General features: G+C 42.5%; 1 protein-coding gene across 1 annotated transcript; it reads left to right on the top strand.

Moving 5' to 3' along the window:
- Nucleotides 1–13,055: 13,055 nt before the first annotated feature.
- LOC144806003 (uncharacterized) lies at nt 13,056–18,647 on the top strand (the record flags this gene model as incomplete). Its single annotated transcript, XM_078672461.1, has 2 exons — nt 13,056–14,258; nt 18,615–18,647. Coding segments are annotated over 2 exons (1,236 nt in total), but the record flags the coding sequence as incomplete, so codon positions are not given.
- Nucleotides 18,648–21,130: the final 2,483 nt, after the last annotated feature.

The following is a 21,130-nucleotide window of genomic DNA, read 5'->3' as shown; positions in this document are numbered from 1 at the left end:
TGTGACCCCCTCACACCTGTGACGGAGGCTGCATTACTGTGACCCACTCACACCTGTGATGGAGGCTGCATTACTGTGACCCCCCCCTCACCTGAGATGGAGGCTGGGAGTCCCAGAGAGCCGCAGTGCCACGGGGTGTGGATGCTATAGAGGTCTGCCATGTCAGCTGCCTCCAGCCCAACCGAACATCTCTCTGGGGTCCAGTGACGCCAGTACAGCTAATTAGCAGAGAGCAGATACATGCGAAAGAGAGAAAGGACTACCGCTGTTCTTGTTCACTAAAGGACACAAACATACGCTCAGACTCTGCTTTCTCTGTCGCACTAAGGGGCATATTATCAACAACTAGCAATATTTATCGCTAAATGAGCTTAGTGATTGTTTTTTTATCGCCGCGCATCACCGGATTTTATTGCAGAGATAACGTGCTATTAGTAACGTTTATCTCAAATGCGATAAAATATCCGGCGATAGCTGCTTAATGCGTGAATATCGCTGGAAATCCAGCGATATTCAGGCATTAACGGCAATAGGGACTTAACCTGAAAATCCAACTCCCATTGAATAAACAGGTTAAGAAGTGGTCTGAGCAGGCATTCGTTTTCAACGATATTCGCTCTTAGCGCAATTTTTTTCATCACTACGCCTGCGTTGATAATAGGCAATAGTGATGTTAGCGACTGGTTTCAGTCTCTAACAGGTTGGGTACGCCCACTTTGCATGTCATTAGCGCTAAATATCGCTGACATGCAAAGCGAGCCCCAAACCGCTAGCTATCGCCTCAAAACTGTCGCTAACTGATGCTAGCGACAGCTTGCTAATAGGGTGATGAAATTATCGCCGCTTTGCGGCTGAATTGGCTGCAAAAGCGGCAATAATTTCATATCGCCCACCTTGATAATATGCCCCTAACTTTTAGTCATGCTGAACAGTAAGCACACTGGTGTATAACATGGCTAAAATATATTGGCAAAGCCAAAAGCTCTTGCGTCAGTAAGACATATTGCCTTTGCTAGTGCTTGTTTAATTTTAAATAGAATGTATTATATTTGACGTGGTTTGTATTTTGCATAGCAAATAATTTCAGGGCTTGGCTCGTTCACAGGTTCTACGGTCCTTAATTTGTTGGCTCGTCCACCTCTGCTCATATTATCGACTCCAGAAACATTAACGCTTTAGTACGTTTGTAGTGTTGGGAGGAAAACACTGTAACAATACAAAGATGCACGCTTTCGTCTTGCTAGTTATATTAAGATGATTGCAGCAAGCCTATTAAAAATGAACCATTTAGGAGGATGGTAACTTTTGGCTTCTGGGTTTCACAAAGATCTCTGCAAAAGACAATAAGATTCTCTGGACTATCTTATATTTTTTTTCAGAGTTTTATATAGCGCGAACTTGACCCGAACCGGGTATCCAGTGGCGGTTTCTCGTCTAGGGCGTTGGGGCTCCGCCCCCTTTACTTTCGCCCCCATCACTATCTCCAAATTAATTTGAAACCAAACTCATTGTTAATTTATTTTTGGGCTTTCCACGCTGCATTCATTTACAAAAAGCATTCATTTTTTTTCTTTCTGGGGCCGGGAGCCGGGACTGCTGCACACTTCTAATTTTCAATTCACCGTAAATCACGCTGAATGACACTTCGTGCCTGGGCGGTCGCAATTTCCACTAGTTGCCGGGCGGATGGTTTCGCAGCCCTGAGGCGTGTGAAGTCATCAGCTCGGTAAACACATAGCATTGAGGGCCGGGCTCCACCCCCCGAGGACGTCCAAGTCAAATTTCCCCCGGGCGTTTTAGATTGAAGCCCCGCAGTGCTAGGGCTTCATGTCACTCAGGGAAGTGAGAGCACAGTCACCCCCACCCTTTCCCAACTCGTCACAGGGTCGGTCCCACCGAGTTGGGAGAGGGCAGGGAAAAGGCAGCAGTCGGCACTAACTGTTCAGGAGTCGTGCTGCTTGTTTTATTAAAGCAAAAAGTGGGGGGAACTGTTTATGTAAAATTAGAAAAAGGCTCTTCAAGTCGTTCCCCAAATAGATTCACCTCTCCAACCACTGCCACTTTCAGCTTTCAGCTCGGCATCTTGCAAGGCTTACCAAAGCCACCAAGTTCCAAAAGCCGTCCCTGGTTCCTCTTTCTAACCTGTCACAGCCTTCCTCTAAACCGCACCATGAATATTGGAAGGACAAACACCACACGTTTTCAAAATAACTAACAGGATCAAGGCATCGATTATCATGATTTGAAGAAGTGCGTCGAAGTACTTCACTAGTCGGCAGAGTGATGACAAACGGAGGAAGGACAAGAGAAACGGAAGTGAGGGGCAGGCCGGGAGGAAGTCAGGCAAAATAGAGTGCGCATTGAGTCAGCCAATCCCAGGAAAAATAAGCTTTTATAAATGCAATAGGACTCTTATTTACACAAGCCCTATTTCATTTTTTTTAAAAAGTTTGGGAGTCGAAAAAGGCACAAACAGGAGGGGCGGGGGGAGGGGTACAGGAGGTTGAAAAGTGACGGACTGCAGGAGAGGGGGGGAAAACAAGGAAAAATTGCATTACGGTAAAGGGACTGATAGCCTCGGAAGGCTACAAATGGCAACATGACCGTTAAGAGGAGGGACTAAGAATGGGAAAACCAACGAGAACACTGCATTTATGATGTAACCCAATCAAAACATGGGTGTAGAGTGGGTGGAGCTTAAACTAAGCTTACCCAATATAGTGTATACAGCATGCCTCGCAGAGCGATGGCAGTGCGTTGCACAGTAGCGCTATACGCGAGACCTAAAAAGCATTGGTATAATCTATAGGTGTCATTGTTGGGACATTGATGATCCAAAAGCTTCGTTCCATATATGTTGGATAATTAATAAGCGCTATTAAAGAAAAATGCGACATTTCGTTGTTGGCAAGAACACAAGGAGAAGTTTGTAGCAATCAAGAATAAGGTTGTAAATGCGCCATGTTTGAAGTTATTTGTAATGGGGGTGGATTTAGGTAGGTTCACCTAGTCTGGGGTCTAGCTGGGAGGAATGACTCCGATCCCCAACACTTGAAGATGCTGGGACTGCACTCCTTGGCTTGTCTGAGACCAGGCTGCGCACCGACGAGTGGAGGGAGGAGGGGTCCAGGGAGAACTCGGGGAAGGCCAACTAAGGGGCTGGGACTCGTATCTGGCTTGTCCGGAGTGAGGCTGCGCTACCTGGGAAAACCAAACTTGAGGGACACCTGCATCATCCGGACGACTGGTCACTGCACATAGCTGTAGGGACGAAAGGACCGAGGGCTGCTCCAATTTTACCGCAATCAGGAGCCCGCCCGCCACCCCTGCCTGCTGTGACGACTCCACCTCGGGGCCCCTACTGCCCTACACTCACAGGACTAGACTGCCCAGTGTCGGAAGAATAGCGCTCCATCGCCGGATTTCCCCCCCCCCCCCACTGTAAAATCGAGTGCACGTCCGTTGCCTCCCACCCGAGCTCCACACGACCAGGAGCTCAACAGTGAGTGTCGGGACAACAGACCGAGTGCTACCGAATTGAACAGGGGTTTCTTATTTCACTATTCCTAGCTGGGCACCTTCTCTCTCTCCCTCACTCTTAACAATGATGGCTGTGCAGTGGCTGGCCAAACAAGCACATACCCAGGAAACTATTTCTCCCTGGGAGATGGCACCAGCATGGAGCGTGTTAGACCTGTCAGCGCTAAGGTGGTGTTACCCAGTTTTTTTTGTCCCTTTTGCCTTATTTTTGCCACAGTCTTTTGTTGGACCTAGGTCTCTGGGCACCTTACCACTGCCAAACAGTGTTGAGGTACAGGTGCTCTCTCCCAACAACATGGCTGCCACAGGCCCCTGCTACTGCGGAGTGGCCTCTGTAGACACGCACTAGTAGTTAGGAGCAGGCTGGGATATCATGTTACAGTATCACTGCCATCCTGCCTTTTTGTTCCATAGCTTAATATGTGGAAGCTCCTGGACCTTCCAGCCATGGGAGGGGTTACGCTTTGCCGCCTTTAGAGGGTCACCTGACCTAGGGGTATAAGAGTAAAGGAGGTAAACCTAACTGTCCGTTGGGGCACCACTGGACCTGGGGGAACCTCTGCAGGAGTACAGGCGGTTGGGCCTAGAGGTGGAACCTACAAAACTGGGACTTGACTGGGCCTAGGCTGTATTCCCAGCGCTATTTTGTCCAGAACTGTTGCTGGCTGACAATGCCTGGAAGAACTGTCCGGCCCCCCTGTAGTGTAGTTCCTATATTTTCAATAGGCTCTGCGCATTGGAATAATATAAACAGCAGTGTAGACGTAGGACTGAGGTCGACTAGGTCTCTACTGACTATATTAGACTTAATTAGTTTTGCCAGCTAGCTCGGAGGTCACTAGCCACTTTCTCGAATGTTCAGGAAAAAGTTAACTCTCTTGATTTAGACAAGAAGGGATTAGTTTCTGACAACCGCATAAACATGACAACTTTGCCCCCTCAGAATAAAGAATGTATCTCTAGAGTCGTGTGAAAACAATAGACGCTTATTTCACTCAGTCAATCATGCGTACTTAGTTTCACCAGAGTGCAGAGAAATAGAGAGACGGGCGTTTTCAATAAAAGTTGTTATTTATTTAGCAGTCTTCTTTCTCATGCAAGAGAAATGAATTGCCACAATTGCAATACTCATCATGAAGTAAAGTGCGTACAGTAAAAGGAGTATTATAAAATAATACTGTAAAAGCATTGATATGGTTTCTTAGCCATATGATACTTTAAAATGGATAAAATATATATATACATAAAAACACTGACTAACGTACTCAACTGGTGCTTCTAAGATACGCCTACCCGGTGTACCTGACCTAAGCCTAATACGTGGGAAGGAGTAAGTAAGTTGTAGTTTAAGTTAAGTTGTTTTTTGCCAAGGAATCTGAATCAAGAATTCTCTTAAGGGTTTAGTCAGCTCCGTACCTTGGTAATAGAATGTAGGAGGTCTTGTATCTCTCTCTCAGGACTCGATTTCCCAGCAACCCGCAAGGGTGACTGGAAACACCGGAGCTGGATTTTCTCTGCTGGAGAAAAAGACAGCGTCTTTCTCAGTGCATCAAAAGCGAGGGGCGGCTTCCTTCGGCTCTCGCATTAGCTGGGCTTCGGGCAAGTAGATAAATGCTCTGCTCCAAACCACTGTGTGTTTGCTTAAGGCAACGTTGGTATATTTATACCTGAAAGGTGCCGGGTTTGACGTAAGGTTGGACATAAGACGTCACTAAGAAGTAACAGTTCTTTCTGGACTCCAGGAGTTCTTGTGCAAATCAAAACAAGAGCAGGGGGATTTCCCGGGCTGCTGGAGGATTGGTTTGTTTAAAGAACGCGTTGTACTTTCTAGGAGTCTAAGGGAGAAGCCTTGCCGTATTTGGACTGCATGGGCTATTACTAAATATGGATATGATTCTTATGCCTTTATAAGGATATTATTTATTATAACCATACAAGGGCATAAATCGGGAATATCGAATTAGGGTCCTAGATAGAAACACAACACCCACTCCACGTATTAATGTCCATCATTACTAAAAACTAAGCAATATTAAACATATAACGATGCATGTGTGTTTTCCAACCAACCCCAAAATACATAATTTGCATTTGAAATGGTATATGGTAAATGCACGAAAATGAGTATTGGTACTGTACGTCTTTCAAGCAGTGGTATCATTCAGTTAAATGCATATATATATCAGCTGAATGAATTGCGAAAATTACACATGAAACGGCTCTGTATACAGAAAAGAAGGTCGAGACCATTTCATCACATATATATACAATACTGTACATGTGCTAGAGGCTGAGGTAAAGTATTGTCTCTAGTATCTCTAAAAATAGAAGCTCTGTTCTCTAAGAATAGTTCTACTTTAAGCAGAGTACCATATTCCAGAAAAAGGGTAAATATTTTGGAAGTGAAAAAAAATAATTTCGCTTTCAGGGGAAAAAATAGTTCAAATTTTTTTCAGGGGCTGTGTTTATCAAAAATTGAAGGCCGAATTCAGAGTTCAGGGAACGCTGTGTGCTTGTTGTTTTAAAAAGGTATTCTCGTTGTTCAGGGGGGAAAATCATATCAGACAGGCTTGCAAAAAATTGGTCTACAACATCAGGTGAAAGATCGACCAAGTTTGAAAATGCTGAAACAGTGCATATGAGAGTGTGATTGCTATCATCGATGTTTGGATCAGCAATTCTCACAGAAGGTTGTACCCGTTTGGTGCTGCTTTCCTCTCGTACTTCACCGCCATCTACTCGTAGTGGTGAAGTCTCAACGAATGTCGTCATCAGAATAGGTAGCCGCTGGGGACAACACGTTGCATGAGTCGGTACCGGACCTAGCAAAGTATCGATATCCATTGGTACTGCTGATGGTAGTGTAAGACAGACGTCCAACACGCATTCTTCTCCGCATAGCAGACATCGAAGCACAGGTAAGATGCAATCTGGCCAGATTGCTCTGCATGAAAGAAACCAAGTTGTACTTAGATTTCTTAGCCGGGCTAATCCGAGGACTTTAGTGATGCGGTCTCGGTAGCGTATAGGTAGGATCGTTTCTCCCATCGTTGCTGGAGTCTTGTCTGTGGCTTGGCTTGCCATATCGGAGCAGAGTAAAACACTATGAAGAGGGAGAAAAATGCACCTCCTTTTTGCTTAGGAGAATAACACAAGTTCACAAAGAAATTCAGGAGCTGATAGACGAGGAAGCGGAAAGTCAGGAAGGGACAGAAAAATGTAGACAAGTGGCAAGAATGTTTTATGAAAAACTGTACCAAAACGGAAATGAAAGCCAGGATTTAATTTCACAACATGTTGACCTCATTGAAAACTGTTTGTCATCTAATGAACGTGATTTTATGAAGAAAGAGCTCACAGGGGAAGAGTTCTTGCAAGCTCTACAGAAATGTAACAAGCTATCTAGCCCCTGGGTGGATGGGCTTCCATGGGATTTCTACAAAGTTTGCTGGCCTACCATAGCCACCGATGTAATAGAAATGTTTAATAAATGTGTATGGAACAACTCCACCCCAGACAGTTTTTGTCATGGAATAATATCTCTGATACACAAAAAAGGACCAGAAAGAAACATTGGTAACTGGAGACCAATCTCCCTTTTGAAGGTGGACTACAAGCTTTTCACAAAGGTTCTAGCCAACAGGATGAAGAAAGTATTACAAACCGTAATACACGAAGATCAAACCTGCGCAGTCCCAGGCAGACAAATCTGGGACAACCTTATAACACTGAGGGACACAATCTGGTCAGCCAAAGACAGGAAAGAAGCAGTCGGCATCCTTGCAATAGACTTCAATAAAGCCTTTGACAGAGCAGCACACACTTTCCTCCTACGTCTTCATACACTCAATTGAAATGCTATATACAAATGCAACTAGCTGTGTAAATCCACTTCTCCCAAGACACAAAGGGGGACAAAAACTGGCAACAAGCAACAAAAAAAGTCACAACAAAACTAGACCTCTGGCGCACAAGAAAGCTAACCCTGGAAGAGAAGATCTTGGTCACAAAAGCAGTTATACTACCAATCCTTTTATACATAGCTGTGGTTTCCCTCCAACCAAAGCCATGCCACAAAAACTGAACAGGCTACTTTTCACCTTTCTTTGGAACTCTACCGCAGAAAAACTGAAAAGAGAACTCATCGGCAAATCCCACGACAAAGGAGGGAGGAAAATGCCAGGTGTCGCAGACTTTTTGCTCACTAAATATTTCATGCTATGCTACAGAAGCCTGCACAACAAGAACCCAAAAAATGTGTTGCGTGCTTATCTAGGATCCTGATCGATACTGTGACCTTATGCCCCTATTCGGCTATAAATCCATTTATTCCCTATATTGGCATAACCGTTCAAGTGCGATATTCAGAAAGTCATCTCTGGCCTCACACGAACAGAGCCACATTCCAGAATAGTTTTCTCTGCCACTTCCTTTGCAACCAATTAGTGCAATGACAGAGCAGAAGTCACTATCTGAGATTCCTAGATTAACACTCTGAGTTCTTCAACAAGATAAAAACTCAGCAAACCTGGAAATCCCCGCTTGCTGTGTTTTGATTAGTAATAGAACTCTAATGAGCAACTGATAGCGATCACTTCCTAAGTGACATCTTTATTGACGTCTTATGTCCAGCAAACTTACGTCAAACATGGCACCTTTCAGGTATAAATATTACCAACGTTGCCTTAAGCAAATGCTGTGTTGCTGCTGACGTTGTTAGCTGTGGCCCCCTGTTGCTGCAGCTTGCTGCCCGTCGCCTGAAGTTGCTGATACCATTATCGCTGCCAAAGCGCGAACGATGGTGTGGTGAAACTAGGAGCTGAACAGCCGTCCCTCTGCGAAGAGCCCAGCAGATGCCAGCTGCCCGCGGACGCTGTCCCCCCTCCTTCTCCTCCTCGACGTGCTGAAGAAGAGACGCTGCCTTTCTCCTGCCGAGAAATCCAGCTCCAGCGTTTCTGGTCTACCCTTGTGGGTAAGTCAGAGGGAAATCCCTGGAGTGTGCTCGTTTACTTAAAGTATCTACAGCATTTCAGTTACACTTGAACAGTTAAATAGCAGACTACTATGTCTCACTATGCTATGGGGTGAAATTTAATAATGATTTCCACAGAAAAATGAAATTTGTTAACAATCTATTTTTAATAAAAGATTTTTCTTACAATAAAAAAAGACACAGCATTTAAAATTTCAAAGAAATATTCCTTGAAAAGTAAAAATACATTAAATCAATCTATCTCATATGCACAGTTAGACAATACAGTAATAAAAATGCAAAGCAAAGAAATACATATATAACACATTTGCAATTCATAAACATTAAAAAAGGTTTTACATATACAACCTATAAAACAATAAACCCCTATTATGACTGTGGCTCCTGGATATTCTCACCACTGTTGATTACTAGATCCAACAGCCTGGAATTGTATAGACTACCGCACACAACTGTGACAAAAATGTATGTACATCCAGTGAGTACTAGGCTTCACTTGGATTCTTACATTAGGAAAAGCGTCGACGCGTTTCGGTGCAATACAATTAATTCTGTGGCACCTTCCTCAGGACTTCTTGATAGGGGTTTCCTGTGTCAAGAAGATTTCAGATTTTCAATTTTCTTTTTAGGGAGCAAAATAGTAATGTATCAGTATCCATCCTCTCAAATGTTATGCTATTCACTGTTCAGAAGTTGTCTACGTTGCCTAGGTTTCTCCTTTGCTAAGGAGATTTATATATCGACACGATATCAACACCGTACATTACTATATGAGGTTTCTACCCTCTGTCTGTGACCCTATAATTATGGAGACAGTCTACATTACTGCAGTATAGCTGGTTTTTCTGTTGTGGTGCAATGTCATTCAGTACCAGTGTCCTACTTTGTCTCTTAATGCAATGCTCACAATTAAAACATTTGTATATATTGGACCATATTCCCTCCAAATTCATTTTGCTGTGGAGACCATTGCTATTAAGGTTTCTACTTAAAGAAGGGGAAATGAGGTGACTGAGTTTGCGTATTCTCACCTTTGTATCGAGTATGATCCTTGCGGGTGACTGGGATACCGAGTTCCCCCTGAAGGAGATACCAGACCTCCATCATTCTATTCAGAGGTATGGTGTTGACTAAACCCTTAGTGAGAATTCTTGAAGCAAACCTTGGCAAAACCAACTTAACTTAAAGCTACTTACTTACTCCCCTCCCACGTATTAGGCTTAGGTCAGGTACACTGGGGTAGGCGTAGTTAGAAGCACCAGTTGCGTATTTTAGCCTAAAGTATATATGACTGTATATATGTTTTATTACTTTTAAACCATTGTATGGCTAAGAAACCATATCAATGCTTTTACAGTATTATCTCGCAATACTTATCTTACTGTATGTACTTTTTATAATACCAAGTCTTGCAATTGTGGCAATACATTTCTCTTGTACGAGAAGAAAGACTGTTCAATAAATGTTAACCCTTTATTGACAAACGCCCGTCTCTCTATTCTCTACATATTGTGAAAGTAAACTGCACCAACCTGACTGAGTAAAATAACTGTCTATTGTTTCACACAACCCTAGAGATTGACTCTTGATCTGAGGAGCAAAGTTGTCATGTTGCACGGTTGTTGGAAAACTGAATCCCTTCTTGTCTGTGCCAGGGAAGCTGATCACTTCCTATGCAGTCAAGAAAGTTTCCAGTGACCTCTGAGCTAGTTGGTAACAAACCCAATTAAGTTTACCATAGTCAGTAGAGGCCTGGAAGATCCGCACTTCTACGTCGATACTACTGTTTATGTTATTCCAATGCGCAGGGCCTAGTGGGAAACTAGGAACTACACTACATGGCGCCCAACGTTTGGTAAGGCGATAAACTAACGCAAGACGTTAGAGTAACTCAGTCGTGCATATTTCACACAGACCCCTTTCTCCCGTAAATACTCCAATAGACGTCTGGAGTGGGTGAAAGGTTAAAATCCGCCCGACCTTAGTAGGAAGAGATTCCTATGTAAAGCTCTGGTTTATTCAACGTTGAAGGATACAGTGTTCCAAAATATTGTGCACCTAATCTTTGTCTCCTTGGAGACCTACTCTGCAAAACCTGCATTTATACAATGCCAGGAGAAAACGGAACCACTGGGGCCGCAGCAGATGCGACTCAGCAGGGTCCCGAACACACTGACCCGGATGCTATTATCATCCCGGTCCACTTAAGAAAATCTATTTTTTTAAAACTTATAGAAAACGGACTGACACCACAAGGTGGTACAGTAATTTTCGTGATAGAGGCACACGAATATCGGCAGACAGAGGTATTCTATTCATGGATAAACTTTCCAGCGGCAAACGCTACAACAAAAGAGTTTCACTATTACAAAATAGAGGAACCTCCGGAAGAGTACGCTCCTTTCGAGGAGACTGAAATCCCACTAAAATTCCAAGAGCACCTGCTCTGGTTTAATGGCGCCCTAAAACATAATGATCACATAACTAGGCTTGGTTCACTAGGTAGACCAGGAGCAACGTGGCCGGTTCTAGCCAGCTACACACCACATCTGGACATTGTAAAAATGTAAAAAGAAGAACTCTCAGTTAACATAAGAGAATTAACAAAAGCATATAGAGAGTTAGTAAAATTATTTATTAAAAATAATTTAAACACTCCTAAAAAGAGCTGGGATGGAAATAAACAATCCACTCCCAAGGAAAAAGTTTTCCAGTCCAGAGGAAGGTCTCCTCGACGGAGGGAAAGAACTCCGACTCGAGAACACCAGTCTCCCCAGAGGGAGCCCTCTGAGAAAAGTTATAACCTTAGAAATAGGGATAATCTGAAAAAGCCTGATAGATATCAAAGTATTGATACACGTCCCTCTCGATCTTTTCCACAGAATTCGGAAAGAAGAGGACGGTCAGACCCAGGAGAGCACACCAAGTCCAAAGACAAGAAACCTGCTCAGAGTAAAAAATCTCAATTTCAGAAAAAGAAGGTAGCCAGTATTAGAGTAATCAACCATGCCGAGAATACTGAGGACACAGTTGAAAAACGGGGAGTGGGCATTGACAATGTTGGACAGTGCAGCAGAAATCAGTATAGCGCGCAAGATTTTGAAGAGTCATCTGGAGACAGTGGACACGAATGAATACATTCAGGTTGAAACTGCCGACACCAGACTTAGCGAGCCCCATAAAATATACGAAATTACATTGCGTATAGAGGGTGATAAGACTAGGAAAATAAGAGGTCTATTTTGGGATAAACTCTCAAAAGGCTATGATATTCTGTTAGCTGAAAAAGATTGGCCACCAGAGTTTGTCAGGGAGTGCCCTCGTGGCGAAGAAGTGATTATGCCTGCCTTCTCGAATCACATTCCGATTCACAAAAAATATACATATGCAAGGAAATGGGCAGTAGCCCAGGCACCAGCATTATATAAAAATCATGTAGGATGGGATGAGGACTCTCCTCCCCACAAAATCCAGTTAAAAAGTGAACCAACTGCCCAACGGCAGTATCCCATTAAGCAAGAAGCTAAAAAACAAGTCAGGAAGATCTTAGATCAACTTGAATACCAGGGGGTGATTGAAACATGCACCTCTCAAATGAACAATCCTTTGTTTCCTGTCTCTAAGCCAGACAATTCATATCGTCTAGTTTTGGACTACAGACACCTTAATACATGTTGCAAAACTTTTGCAGTACAAAACTCGCATAGTGCAGCCCTAATGAATAACATAGTTAGGAAAAAATATAAAACGACATTAGACATATCTAATGGTTTCTTTTGTCAAAACATTGCACCAGAAAGCAGATATTTGACCGCTTTCTCTGCATTTGGGTCGCAGGAAAATTCTGTCGACTCCCACAGGGGTTCAAGAACAACCCAGGACTATTCTCAGCTAGAGTAACAGAGTTACTACAAATATATGTTGATGAGGCATTATCTTACGTAGATGATATCTATCTCACAGACGACGACTTGGATACTCACCTGAAAAGAGTGAACACCATTATACTTGGGTTCGCAGCAGAGGGTTACAAATTCAACTTTAAAAAGTCTCGAATTGCCCATCTGACAGTACTATTCTTAGGGTAAGAATTATCAAGTGAAGGAAAAAGCCTGGCAGACAACTTCTTAGAGAAGTGCGCTGTACTCCAAGCTCCAAAAACGCTGAAGAATTTACAATCCATTCTAGGTTTTCTGAATTTCGGAAGAACTTATATTCTAAATTACGCAGAGAGGGTTAAACCTCTCTACGAACTAATTAAACCTGATTTTAAACAAATCAATTGGACTCAAAAACACACAGAAATTTTGAGATCATTGCAAACAGACATGTTAGCTAAAACTAAATTAGATACACGTGACAACACACGCGATCTTGTAATCCGAGTCATCCCAGGAAGATGCGGATTCACGTACCTAACCTCTAATGAGGGAGAAAAGGTACCAATAGCATACAAATCACATTTGTACACAAAGGCTGAAATAAAATTCAGTTCAACTGAGAAAATTCAACTGCGGTTCAGACTGCTGTAGCAAAAGAAAGGCCCCTAGCACAAGGTAAACGAATAATAATCGTAACACCTATACCGGCTTTAGAAGCGGTAACTAAAGCAAGCATTCCAAATGCTAAGGCTTTGCATCCGAGATGGATCCAGTGGGTTAATTCTCTTGCTGCAACAGACGTAGTTTACGAATTTGATCCTAACTTAAAAACACAGGAATTTTTACAATATGAATATGAATGTCCTCTGCCAATTGAAATCCTGCCTCTCGAAGAATACGGAAGTATTATATATACTGACGGATCAGCACAACCCGCAGTTGGGGGTAAGCAAGCTTACAGTGCTGCGTGCTCGATTGTAAAAGGTCGCTGGCACAAAGGAAAATTTAGACCACTGGTCACTAAAACACAATCTCTAGGAGATTGCTCGGCTCAACGAGCTGAATTGGTAGCTTTTAAGATGGCGCTAGAGAATACCGATCGCGAATTCCCCACACTAATAGTGTGCAATTCTTTTTATTGCGTACAATCTTATAATGAATACTTGCAGAATTGGGTGGAAAATGGTTTCAAAGATGCAAAAGGTGGCACAATAAAGCATAAAATGCTTTGGGAACAGGTAGTTCTTTTACAGAAAGAACTACAAAAGACTCACGTGATACATACACTGAGTCATCAACGTGATGGCGTTCACGTTGCAGGGAATTCATTGGCTGATGAAGCCGCGAAGGCAGCTGTGCAAACGGCTTCCGTAGCTGCGATAACTCGGTCACAAACAAAAATAGACAGCGATATTCTACAAGCTGTCAGTGCGTCAGTAAAAAATGATAAGAAAACACTCCCAAAAGGCTTTCCAGAAAAGTACTTATATTCAACAGATACGAATAATGTTCCTTTTGCTCGAATCCCTGGAGTGGGGGATAGGGTAATTCCAAACAGGGAACACAGGTTAGGACTAATCAAAGCGGCACACGAAGGGCTTGCCTCTGCACACGCTGGCGTTTCAGCAACAATATCACTATTAAAACAGAGATATTGGTGGCCTCGCTTGAGAATACAAACTAAAAAGTATGTATTGGAATGCGATATATGCCAAAGGATAAAAGTATCAACAGTAAAACGACCAGCGCAGACACCCCTTCTCATCTTGGATAAACCATTTGCATGTGTTTACCTGGACCACTGTGGTCCCCTACAAAGGGATGGCAACTATAGATATATCATGGTAGCAGTGCATTCCTGTACGAGGTTCATATGGATGTGGCCCCAGCGCTCGGCTGACGCTAGAACGGTTATAAAAGATCTGCGAGTCTTTATCGGCACATACGCAATTACCACGTTCCATTCTGACCAGGGTCCTGCTTTTAGCTCTCGAGCTTATAAGGAGGCCATGGCCAGCTTGGTAATTGGGTTGCAGTATTCTTGTCCGTCGCACCCCGAAGGGAATAGTGTGGTTGAAAGAAAAAACCGGGACATAAAGCGATCTATAACAGCGAAGGTATTAGGTTCAGGCGCTGGGTGGGTCAAACATCTAATAAGTGTCCAGACTAGTCTTAATAACTTGCCAAGAAATTCTCTAAAAGGTTTCTGCCCATACGAACTATTGTTCGGAATTAGAATGAACATTCAGGACCTCGATAGTCAGATATCAGTGGTACAAGAAAAAACAACAGACTTTGACATCAAAGATCGTTTGGCTGTTTTACAGGAACTGAATGAAACAAGAAAATCCTTAAGCAACATAAAATTAAAGCAACAGCCATCTACCACTGACGAGGCACCACAAGCAACAGCCCCAGCAAGGCCTGTCTGGATTCCAAAGATTGGGGATCTAGTCAGAGAAAAAATCGCGGTGAAGAAGGAATTTGGGCCTTCTTACAGAAAAGCAGTACCTGTCTTGGCAGTCACCGGAACAAGATCAGTTGTACTACCGCCCCTTGCTGGTAAAAAGGAGAACAGAGTCATGTCTATCGACCTGGTAAAACCACAACCATGTGGCCTATAATCAACAGTAGGCCCAGTGGACTCCCAAGAAACAACAGAATACCCAAACTTGCAACAATCCAAGAGGTTCAAACTGAAAGACTAATCACATTCGATCAGCCTGCAGTGCACAGAGAAGGACTATGCAATAATGCCATGGAACTCGTGCCTCTTGAGACGCAGATTGAAACAGTTCGTCAAGAAACACCAGTCTACAATAATGTGGCTTCAGAAAGTGCTACCGAGAGACAGATTGAAAGAACAATCCCAACAATTGACAGAACTGCCTCTGGTTATTTCATCAACTTCGACAACTTCTCTGAAGATCAAAACGACCACGAAGTGATGCCAGAAACTAAAAAGTATTCTAAAGAAAATACAACAGGACTCCTTCAACAATTCAAAGAATTATATCTGGATTCACCGTTGATTGAGCATTGGATTATTTCAGGGGTATTCATACTCCTACTATGCCTAATTTTAGTTTTAATTTTAGGAAAGTTTATTACAATTGAATGGACACAGCAAGTCAGAACATCAACCTAGTCCTCAAACCACACAGATCATCCCACGTGAAGAAAAGAGAACTGTCAACAGTAAATGTCACAGCAATTCCAATACCTGGTGGGGTAGTATGGGAGAAAACTGACTATGAGATCTATGGTCCGGTCGAAATCCTGAAGTATCCTCATCAACTGAAGGTTTCTTTAAGTGACTTTGTAAAACCTAGTACATTCTCTGATGATTGGGACTTTAACAGTATAAATGACATGATGTCTGATTTAGTAATGTCAGCTAGATTCACAGAACATGATTATTTACAAGGTTCATCTAGTTATGAGCAATTATTCTGCTACACACATTATGGTGATCATTATTTGCATAAATCTGCACAGCCTAGAAATGTTTTTAAGTATAATCAATGGGAACATTGTGCTACACCACCTAAAAGCAGTTCTAAAACATTTTTTGAGAAATTCAAATACTTCTCAGGGTATAACACCAGTGATGCAGAAACGTTTTATTACAAACTGTTAGATAAAACAGGAATGAAAACAATGCTGACAAATTCTAAATTGATATATTCAGAAGCATTTTATGAAAAAATGATGACATTTGCTTTTGATTATTGGAAAAATAACATTGAAACGAAAACCATTTGGGGTACAAAAGATTGGCAGGTACAAGGTCTTGAAGCACTATTCAGAACCTGCATGATACCAGAACAAATGATGTTTTTAAATGACACAATACACCAAACATCTTGTCTTGGCCTAGCTAAGATCAAAGACCTTAAAACACCGTCTATTCCAAAGCCAATACCTGAAAATACAACTACAGATATTGAGTTAGACGTCTCACAAATTTTACATTTTAACAGAACACATCCTGATTGGAAAAAGTGGTTAATCTGGCCTACTGACACAAACAACTGTCAAGATAGATTCCTGAACAAAACACAGGGGTTAAAAATGACCAGACTAGACCCTAGATACTCCCAGAGACAACATCCAGGGATAGTAACAACATACAGTGTAGGGAAACTCTGCCTCGAATGGCTAACATCATCCACACTGGCTGAAATTAAGCAACACTTGTCTTTACTAAAAGATGGTGCTGATTTGCGCGATTTCATTCTTGGACCACGCAAACAGCGTCAAAAGCGTTTCATAGCGACCAGTATTTATGCTGCGTACAACGAGGCTTGGAAAGTCACACAAATTGAAACAGCTGAAAAAATACGAGAAATTGATCGTATTAATTTGGAAAAATCACTTTCTGTAGTGGACAATGGGTTAATGACTCTGTCCTCCAGAATATATTCGTTGGACAATATTGTATCTTCTGCCTTTGACATAATAGACAGAGACTTGCTAATGTTACAACATGGCCAATCTCAATTACGTTCTATTGTACAATTGGGCTGGACGCTGCAAAATCTTCGTTCAGGCTATGTGCCTTGGCGTTTAATAAACACGACATCATTATTTTCCATTTTTAACCTTACTGATAAACAAATCAGTTTGGCACAGAAAGGAGCAGACTATACAATCCTGAGCATCGAAAAACTGGAGAGATTACCATTGACAATGTCAGAGAGTCCTGTCATTGAATGGATAATACACGGAATTATCACTATTCCGATAACAACTTTCCGATTTAAAAAGTGCCTTGAATACATACCTACTGGCCAGTATGAACGATTGGGTAAAGGATATGTAAAATCTGAATGGAAATTACCATACATTCATGCTACAGTGACAGCGACAAAAATGTATTTCTTAGTGGTGAAAATTGTAAACATTCACTTAGCGGTATACTTTTGTGCCAGGGTATTAATTTACACGGAGCTTGTGATGGAAATTCTAACAACCTTTCATGCCACCAGCTTGTCACACCTGCAACTCAGATAGAGCCCTTCTTTATGCAACTTGCAAAAGGGAGTTACATTCTTAGAACGGATCACAGATGTTGTGGCCTTGTGCCAGGGAAAAGTTATCTAGTAAGAGTAACATCCATGGTCAAATGCTGTATGCAGGCATTGTTCCCGAGTGGGCCTGCAGACACAGTGACTCCCATCTGGTCTCGTCTGAATCTCTATTCTATACGAATTGATACTTTAAGCAAAATTAAGTCTGTGCTTTTGCAGACAACAGTGCCCATAACGTCATCAAAAGAGACGTATGATCTTCTAGTTGCAAGGACAGCTACTGAAGTTCATGAACTTTTATCAACAAATTGCCCCGTGCATTTCGTAGAAATGCTTAGCCAACTCCTTAACATGTCTAGTGCCACAGGCATCCCAGGCATATTTAAGACGATTTTTACGGGACTGCTAACACCATTTCAAGCAATTTTGGGAATCGTTCCTAATTTTGTACACTCTGTTTTTGGCGGCATACCCTTATTTTTGGGACTTGTAGCAGGGATTTTATTTTTGACCGTCCTGCTTCATTATGGCAAGCCAAAGCTCAGACATAGCTCCCATGGGAATGGAAGAGACAATCCTAGCACTGCGCTACCGGGACAGGATAACTAACGTCCTTGGATTGGCCAGGCTGAGAGATCTAAACATGACCTGGTTCCTTTTATTCAGACCTATATGGCAGAACTGTATCTTACCGGTACTTCGATGTATGCTATGTGGAGATGAGTGCGTGTTGGACATCTGTCTTTCACTTCCATCAGCAGTACCAATGGACGTCGATACTTTGCTCAGTCCAATAACGGCTCACACATTGTGTTGTCCCCAGCGGCTACCAATCCTGATGACGGCATTCATTGAGACTCCTGTGCTACGACTAGGTGGTAACAGTGGAGCAAGTGACAAAAGCGACATCACCCAGGTACGACCTTCTGTGAGCATTGCTGATCCCGACTATGATGACAGCAATCATTCTCACACCTGCCAAGTTACAGCACTATCGAATATGGTTGAACTGTCACCTGATTTTGTAGACCAATTCTTTGAGAGCCTGTCTGATATGATGTTCTCACCCGAACAGAAATAATAACTTTGGAGAAGCTTTCCGACACACAGCGTTCCCATGAACTCTGAATTCGGCCTTCACTTTTGATCAACAGAAACTGCTAAAAGCGTTGGAACTCTATTTTCCCGTTCAAGCATTAATTCTTTTGAATTGAACACTTTTTAATATTGATCCTTTTTTGGCACGAACAATTCTTTGCTTAAAGTAAAAACTATTCTTAGAGAACAGAAGATTCAACTTCTATTTCTAAACACATCTAGAGACATAACAACCTTACACCAGCCTCTAGCACATTTATTGCAATGCATTTTTATGTGATGATTTATCTCGCCCTTCTTCTGTTTCAGAGATATTTCATGTGTAATTCTTTTTGCATAATCGTTCATTGATTTCATATGCAATAATTTTTGAATGATTTCTATGCTTCAAAAACGTACAGTACCTATATTTTTCACGTATTACATTATACGCCTATTTCGAATGCATTTATGTATTTTGGGGTGGGCAATGTTACACATGCATCTTATTGCTCTAGTTTTAGTAATTTGATGGACATGAACCCGTGGAGTGGGTGTTGCGTACTTATCTAGGATCCTGATCGATACTGTGACCTTATGCCCCTATTCGGCTATAAATCCATTTATTCCCTATATTGGCATAACCGTTCAAGTGCGATATTCAGAAAGTCATCTCTGGCCTCACACGAACAGAGCCACATTCCAGAACAGTTTTCTCTGCCACTTCCTTTGCAACCAATTAGTGCAATGACAGAGCAGAAGTCACTATTTGAGATTCCTAGATTAACACTCCGAGTTCTTCAACAGATAAAAACTCAGCAAACCTGGAAATCCCCGCTTGCTGTGTTTTGATTAGTAATAGAACTCTAATGAGCAACTGATAGCGATCACTTCCTAAGTGACATCTTTATTGACCTCTTATGTCCAGCAAACTTACATCAAACATGGCACCTTTCAGGTATAAATATTACCAACGTTGCCTTAAGCAAATGCTGTGTTGCTGCTGACGTTGTTAGCTGTGGCCCCCTGTTGCTGCAGCCTGCTGCCCGTCGCCTGAAGCTGCTGATACCATTATCGCTGCCAAAGCGCGAACGATGGTGTGGTGAAACTAGGAGCTGAACAGCCGTCCCTCTGCGAAGAGCCCAACAGATGCCAGCTGCCCGCGGACGCTGTCCCCCCTCCTTCTCCTCCTCGACGCGCTGAAGAAGAGACGCTGCCTTTCTCCTGCCGAGAAATCCAGCTCCAGCGTTTCTGGTCTACCCTTGCGGGTGACTGGGATACCGAGTTCCCCCTGAAGGAGATACCAGACCTCCATCATTCTATTCAGAGGTATGGTGTTGACTAAACCCTTAGTGAGAATTCTTGAAGCAAACCTTGGCAAAACCAACTTAACTTAAAGCTACTTACTTACTCCCCTCCCACGTATTAGGCTTAGGTCAGGTACACTGGGGTAGGCGTAGTTAGAAGCACCAGTTGAGTATTTTAGCCTAATGTATATATGACTGTATATATGTTTTATTACTTTTAAACCATTGTATGGCTAAGAAACCATATCAATGCTTTTACAGTATTATCTCGCAATACTTATCTTACTGTACGTACTTTTTATAATAACAAGTCTTGCAATTGTGGCAATACATTTCTCTTGTACGAGAAGAAAGACTGTTCAATAAATGTTAACCCTTTATTGACAAACGCCCGTCTCTCTATTCTCTACATATTGTGAAAGTAAACTGCACCAACCTGACTGAGTAAAATAACTGTCTATTGTTTCACACAACCCTAGAGATTGACTCTTGATCTGAGGAGCAAAGTTGTCATGTTGCACGGTTGTTGGAAAACTGAATCCCTTCTTGTCTGTGCCAGGGAAGCTGATCACTTCCTATGCAGTCAAGAAAGTTTCCAGTGACCTCTGAGCTAGTTGGTAACAAACCCAATTAAGTTTACCATAGTCAGTAGAGGCCTGGAAGATCCGCACTTCTACGTCGATACTACTGTTTATGTTATTCCAATGCGCAGGGCCTAGTGGGAAACTAGGAACTACACTACAAGTGCAGCGTACATCAAATTTCACGCAGGCTTTTTGTTCCACCGTTTCAAACTCCACTCAGTAGCAAACAAAGTCTTTGACCTCATCCCACCCCAATGTATATATGCCAGGAACCCCTCATGGTGAAAAACAAAGCTCTACTACAAGACATTGGGGTGAAAACTACGGCAAGACAACTGACCACAGACATTGAAAATCAAACAACAATGAACACTATCGCCAACTGGACGGAAAAAAAGACAGCTGAAACGTGGAAACAAGTAAGCTGGAAACGGCTGACCAATGAGCAAAGAGACTTAGCCTGGATGGTTGTCCACGAATGCCTCCCCACCAGACAGTTCCAACACCGCAGAGGGATGGCGAGAACACAAAAATGCCCCAGAGAAAGCTGCCTACACGAAGAAACCACAACTCATCTGATGTGTAACTGCCTATATGCACAGAAACTATGGAAGAAACTGGGCAAGCTCCTAAAACACTTTACCTCCATGACAAACCGACAACATGAGAACATTATAACATTCTCTACGGCCTGGATCTACCCTCCGCAGACAAA

The sequence above is a fragment of the Lissotriton helveticus genome (genome assembly GCF_964261635.1).
Source record: "Lissotriton helveticus chromosome 1_1 unlocalized genomic scaffold, aLisHel1.1 SUPER_1_unloc_39, whole genome shotgun sequence".
NCBI lineage: Eukaryota > Metazoa > Chordata > Amphibia > Caudata > Salamandridae > Lissotriton > Lissotriton helveticus.
The sequence above is the reverse complement of the archived record's forward strand: the minus strand, read 5'-3'. Positions and strand labels throughout refer to the sequence as shown.